The 7,085-nt window shown below is 39.2% G+C and overlaps 1 protein-coding gene across 1 annotated transcript in view; it reads right to left on the reverse strand.

The window, feature by feature from the left end:
- Positions 1-7,085, reverse strand: part of LOC108290826 (ATP-binding cassette sub-family A member 17-like) — a 124,074-nt gene that overhangs the window by 98,497 nt on the left and 18,492 nt on the right. The window contains exons 6-7 of the mRNA XM_037732299.1: positions 3,727-3,843; positions 2,330-2,447 (exon numbers count right to left, since the gene is read on the reverse strand). Of these exons, the coding sequence (XP_037588227.1) occupies positions 2,330-2,447; positions 3,727-3,843 (235 nt within the window). The remainder of the gene's footprint in view (positions 1-2,329; positions 2,448-3,726; positions 3,844-7,085) is intronic.

The following is a 7,085-nucleotide window of genomic DNA, read 5'->3' on the forward strand; positions in this document are numbered from 1 at the left end:
GGCTGGAGTGCAGTGGCAGGACTATGGTTCACTGTAGCCTCGACCTCCTGAGCTCAATTGATTTTCTCAGCATAACCTCCAGAGTAGCTGGGACAACAATCATAGGCCACCATGCCTGGCTAATTTTTCATTCCTTCTTTTCTTTTTTTTTTTGAGATGGAGTTTCGCTCTTGCCACCCAGGCTGGAGTGCAGTGGCGCCATCTCAGCTCATTGCAACCTCTGCCTCCTGGGTTCAAGTGATTCTCCTGCCTCAGCCTTCAGAGTAGCTGGGATTAGAGGTGCACACCACCACGCCCGGCTAATTTTTGTATTTTTAGTAGAGATGGGGTTTCACCATGTTGGCCAGGCTGATCTTGAACTCCTGGGCTCAAGCAGTCCTCCTGCTTCAGCCTCCTTGGGATTATAGGAATGAGCCATTGCACCTGGTCATATTCATTCTTTTGAATGTGAATATTCAGTTATTCCAGTACCAGTTGTTGAAAGATATTCATTCCACATTGAATTGTCTTGGCCCCTTTATTGAAAATCAACTGATGACAATGTTGGGTTGTATAGTATATACGACTCAACACTTGGCAGTCTTCTTTTCTATTTGTTTTCCCTCTGGTCCTGATTGATTGGCGCTTCTAACCTCGTTGGTCTTTGTCTTTTATTTCTAGCCCTCTGATTATTTCTCCTACTTCTTGTATTTGATAAGAGTTTTTGTTGTTTCTTTATTGTTATTGTTTTAGTCTCGCTCTGTGCTCAGGCTGGAGTGCAATGGCACCTTCTCGGCTCACTGCAACCTCTGCCTCCCGGGTTCAAGCGATTCTCCTGCCTCAGCCTCCTAAGTAGCTGGGATTCCAGGCATGCACCACCACAGACCTGGCTAATTTTTGTATTTTTAGTAGAGACGAGGTTTCACCATGTTGGCTAGGCTGGTCTCAAACTCCTGATCTCAAATGATCCACCTGCCCTGGCCTCCCAAAGTGCTGGGATTACAGGTGTAAGCCACCGTGTCTAACCTCCCCTCCCCTCCCCTCCCCTTCCCTCTCCTCCAGTCCCCTCCTCTCCCCTCTCCTCCCCTCCCCTCCCCTCCTCTTGATACAAGTTTAATTTTTTTAGGTTTCAACTTTTAGCACGTTAAGCCTTAGGTTGTGGAAATCTTTTGAGATTTATGCTCCAAACTCCGCACACAGCTTTCTTACTTGACCATCACCCCTGCCATGCTAACCCTAAAGCTATGGAAGTGAATGTAGGAAATTGTATAGAGTTTGAATCAGGAGATAGTGTTCAGGCCCATCTGACCTCTCTAAGAAACCATCCTTACCTTGGTAGAGTCACAGTTTGTCAGGGTCCACATAATAGACATGCCATTTGATGCAAAAAATGCAAAAATGTAAATAATAAGCTGTTTGACTTCATTTATACCACACTTTGATTTTTGTCACAGTTCTCTTGAACCCCCTTTTTTATGTTACCAACTGCTGGGCCTGTCCTTCATTGTTTCCACCTATACCTTTCCATGTTGACCCACAAACTCATTCTCCTGCACTATTACTTTGACTCTACTTCCTGTTATTTTTGTCCTTTGTAATTTATCAATTCTACCAATAGTTTTAGTGGTAACACCCTCGCCTGACCAAAAAAAAAAAAAAAAAAAAAAATCAGTCAGGCGTGGTGGCTCATGCCTATAATCCCAGCACTTTGGGAGGCCAAGGCGGGTGGATCACAAGATCATGAGATCGAGACCATCCTGGCCAACATGGTAAAACCCTGTCTCTACTAAAAATACAAAAAAATTAGCTGGGCATGGTAGTGCATGCCTGTAGTCCCAGCTACTTGGGAGGCTGAGGCAGGAGAATTGCTTGAACCCAGGAGGTGGAAATTGCAGTGAGCCAAGATTGATCCACTGTACTACAGCCTGGGCAACAGTGTGAGACTCAAAAAAAAAAAAAAAAAAAAAAAAAAAAAAATTCCAGGAACTCCTCTCTTACTGTGGTATCTTAGAAACCATTTTACTGTTGTGCCTCAACTTCATAATCAAGGCCTCAGAAGTTATATGCCTTGGATGTCTTACCCTTTCATTCCCTTCCAATTCGAGATTAACTGCCTCCATTTGAAATTATATTAAGGAGCCAAATTAAACACAAAAACAGACACATATTGAGATGTTTCAACATCTCAATGGAAGTGGAGAATGGAAGTCTTCCATTGCTAAAATAACCATAAAAGTGAAAACACAGCTCTCAAAAAATAATAATGAAGGCTGTAGATAATGGAAATAGCAATGCTACTGGAAGAAGTAGTCATAAACGCCCCTTGACAGAAAATTGTATCAGGACTCACCTCTTTGGAAGAATGTGCTGATCATGAATGCAAAGAAAATTGTGGCAATGGCAAAACACATTAGAAAAACAAATATCAGACTAGGGTCACTATTCTTGAACACTGCCACATTTTTCACCTATAAAACAATCATATAGATAATTTGTACATGAACTAAATAAGAAGAAAGTAAATCTTCCATTAAAACAATGTAGAAACTGTTTTTAAAATTTGAGATGATCTTAAACACACATATATATAGTTTTTAAATGCAGGACCTTTGCTCCCAGATCCATTACCATTTACAAATTATGTTCCGTACATGTATCCTTTTCTGGAAAGCGTAAGTTTGGATTTAATTTTTCATCCAATGTGAACTTTTATCATTTTTTTAAAAAGCAACCATGGCCTGACAAGTTTTTTCTTTTAAAAAGTGAGTTTTTCTCATTTGTCATGATCACTATTACAGATAATTCTGCTCTTCTTTTTAATATCTTAAATCTTCTTTTTTAATGTTTCCAGTCATTTCATTTGTTTCATATATTTTTCTGACTAGTCTGGATTTCTTTGTCTTCTTCTGTTCAACCTGCCCCAGTTTTGATAATTTAGAAGGTAAATATTCATATGTCCAAATAATGGGTTTTAATTTAGTCACTAAATGCAAGTTGGCAAATTTAACACCAAATTTCATTGATAACATAAAAGAAAAAAATTACAAGATATCATAGACATTAAATAATGTTATCTTTTATAATAACTATTTTCAACTATTTGTAAAGTATAAAATTTATGTTTTAAAGTTTATAAAGTAGATTTTTGGCATTCCAGTCTATTAAAGAAATTAATCACACCCATCTCCAGTACTTGAAGGTGAGGTAACTGAAAGGAGGACAAAGCTCTCCCTGATCTTAAAGATCCTAAATGTTTAAATCCCCCAAGTTCCAGAGAATACCACCACATACAACCTGAAGTTTTCCATGTGGTCATCAAGAATGGTGTGTCCGGCTGGGCACAGTGGCTCATGCCTGCAATCCCAGCACCTTGGGAGGCCAAGGCGGTTGGATCTCTTGAGGTCAGGAGCTCAAGACCAGCCTGGCCAACATGGTGAAACTCCGTCTCTACGAAAAATACAAAAATTATCTGGGCATGGTGGTGCATGCCTGTAATCCTAGCTACTTGGGAGGCTGAGACAGGAGAATCGCTTGAACCTGGGAGGTTGCAGTGAGCCGAGATTGTGCCACTGCATTCCAGCCTGGGTGACAGGTGAGACTTCTGAGACTTTGTCTCAAAAAAAAAAAAAAAAAAAAGAATGGTGTTTCCAGCATATATTGAATTCCAGCACTACCACCCACAAAACACTAAATTTCTTTCCTACATATTCATAGCTAAGCATATCTTGAAGGACAAGAGACATGTACCTCTGTGCAGAAGAGAATGGTCATGAAAGAAACTGCAATGAAGACAGAAATGAAGAATGTGATGAACCAAGCAAACCAGTGTAACCAGCTTTCCAGTCCCATCATGCACATGTACTCCTAGAGAAAGCAAAAGAAGCAGGTATTACACAGTTCAACACTCAGTTCTAGGTAGCCTGGTTCAGCAGTCTATTACTGAAACCTCAACACAGACTGAGATGAAGAGTTGTGTGTGTGGCCAGTAGGAGTGGTGAAGACTGAGTCTGAAAGAAAAGTACAAACAAATGAATAGCATTTATCTGGTTTATATATAGCAGAGATCAGCCTTGTATTAAAATTATTCTTCTTTTACAATAGAAAGTTTACTGATAGTTCATTCATGTATTAAATACCTAGTATAAGTGAATGGCTCCTATGGCTCTGAAAAGAAAATCTAAACGCCCTGGCATCTTATGCCCTGGTTACAGAAAACATTTTGCAACTCACTGAATGCACTATGACTTCTTTGTCTTAAAAAAATTTTTTTTCTTTACGTTGTTCTCTTTTTCTCTCACCTTCTCTTTACATAGCAAAATCCTACTTGATTTTCAAAGCCTAGTTCAAGAGCTATTCGGTCTGTGAAACTTTCTCTGGTCAGCTTTGCCAATTCTCTGCATGGCCATAACATCTACACACTCCAATACCTTAGCATTTGGGGTTCTTTTGTAACACTTGATTTTATTGCTGTAAATCACCTGAAAGGGATGTGTCATTTATATGTTTATCTCTAATGCATGTGCCTCAGAAATATAAATTAGTCAATCAATATTTGGTAAGTGAATAAATGCAAAGCACTGTGCTAGGTACCGTGCAGGAAAAATTAGGATATAAAAGGCAAAATATTGCCTTCTGAAAATTCACAATCTAGTACTGAAGATAAATGTATGATAATAACAGTGTATAAGCCACACTACAGTTACAGAAGAAGAGTTTTTACCTTTTAAAATTGGAACTACTAGTTAGTTGGTTAATCAAAAACAAGTTGAGTAAGCAAGGAATCACAAAAATGCTATATATATATATATATATATATATATATATATATATCTTGCATTTTTATTTTTACTTATAGCATATAAATATACAATGTGTGCTGGTATTCTGATGTCAGCACACAAACTCTTCTCTTGAAGCATGGGCCCGCTCATTGGAGCAATGTGAACCCCACCCATAAAGCACACTCCATGATCACAGCCTTGAAAGTGGACTGAGGACATGAATACAGGTGTGTAGCATTCTAGTACAGACTCTGCCCAGGTTTTTATATTTTTTTCTCATATTTTACAGAAATTTACCCACATAAAATTTATTTTTCATTTTTTCATTTTTATTTTTTAGAGACAAAGTCTCACTCTATTGTCCATGCTGGAGTGCAATGGTATGATCATGGTTCACTGTGCCCTTGAACTCAAGCAATCCTCCCACCTCAGCCTCCCAAGTAGCTACAACTACAGGTATGAGTCACTGTGCCTGGCCTCATGCAAAATTTATTAGCATTTTTTAAGAGATCTGCCTTACTGAATTTTTCCAAAGCATTCAACTAAATTTTCAAAGGTAACTCCAGTCCACTTCATCTATTTACATATTTAATTAAATTGCAAATTATAAGAATGAGTACAGGTATAAAGAGATTTAGGAACAAACTTTGATAAGCATACAACTCAGCAGGTAAAAGATAAACCCAAATTCACTAGAGAGAAGCCTACCAGCTGCAGCATGTTGGAAGATTCAATCCGAAAGTTTTACAGAGGGGATGGAATGTCAGTTAGTTTGGACGACTGATTACATGGAGACCAGTTTAGAGCTAGAAACAACATGCTACAGGAAGATGGGATGAAAGACTGATGAAATTTAGAAAGACTTCTTGAAAGAAGTGAACTGCAAAGAAGAGATGCTTGCCTATGGAAGGAGCAGAATACCTAGTACCTATTTGGGGAATAGAAAAGGAACACAGTTAACCAAAGCAAAGGGCTTATGCTGAGAGGGAGAGTGGAATAGGACAAATGGAGTTGATACTGGTAGTTCCTAAATTAAAGACAATCCGTTTTAATTTTCCTTAACCCATCTACATAGTCATACTAAATCAACATGAGGAAGTTTAAGAAGAAAGGGTTCGATGAGTTGCATTCAGTGTTCAAATAAGGAAATGACATTAGTGTCCCACTACCCATATCCCACCTTGGTCCCAGGGCCAAACAATGTCAGGGAATTCTCCCTCTTGGAATATTTCCCATATTAATGACTCCTCCTGGAACACAACCTGCCTACTCCCGGGTTCTTGCTAAGGAAGAGTTGAAAGTTTGGGTTGGGTCTCGGGGCATCACCTGAATAGAATGGAGGAGACAACCACATCAATCCTATCAGCATCCAGGGCTAAATGCTTTTCTAGAACTCCCCTACAGTCTATCTTTTCCTGACTCTGCACCAAGAGGAAATGGAACACATTCCTCTCTGGCCTATTTCATCTAAGATTCCACTCAGAGAAACTAAAGCTTAATGAATTACTGGAAAGCTGTTTTACTTTACTCTTTATCTGGAAATGAAAACTGTATTTATGACTAGGTTGTACTGTTCCATATAAAATTATCTTGAAATGTTTACCCTCTCTATGTCTCAAGTTACTTCTTCTACTAAATAATGGTATGAGTTATCTCATAGAATTGTGTATCATTCAAGATCCCTAAAGAAAACAACTGTTATATTCAAATTAGAGTAATTCAAAGAGGGTTTGTTTATAACAGGCACAGTTATGCACAGGGACAGAAAACCCTATGGGATGGTTCAGAAACCTAGGGCTAGCAGCAAAAGCATTAATACCTTCCCTGGGCCCAAGTGGATGAGAAGAAAGAGGTTACTAGAATCCAGAATGGGAGAGTCTTGTAGAGCAAGACATCTTGAGAGAACAGGGACCTTCAGTTAAGGAACAAGCTGAACCCAAAATTGTGGGGAATGCTCCCGTGTGAAGCCCCCCCAGTGTTGGGCCTCACTGTGCGTGAGCTTGATCGCAGACACAGTTTCCTGCTGGAGGCAGTTGAGCTATGGGGAAGTAGGAACGGAGAGAATAAGAATAACGTCAGCCTCTATTTCTGACTACAGTGACCCTGGGTAATGGATGTGTGTGCTCTTTTGGTTCCTGTTGAGGAGTGGGTTTTATGACTCTGTTTACCAAGTTAAGTATAGCCTTTTGAGGACCAGATGACATTCCTATACTCAGATAAAGATTTATGGCTTAGCCTGTGACATTTCTAGATTGCTATCCTTGTGACCACATGTTCTGTTAACAATGATAAAGTACATCACCTGCTTACCTTTTTTTTTTTTTT

This window comes from Cebus imitator, unplaced genomic scaffold (assembly GCF_001604975.1).
Source record: "Cebus imitator isolate Cc_AM_T3 unplaced genomic scaffold, Cebus_imitator-1.0 Scaffold444, whole genome shotgun sequence".
Lineage (NCBI taxonomy): Eukaryota > Metazoa > Chordata > Mammalia > Primates > Cebidae > Cebus > Cebus imitator.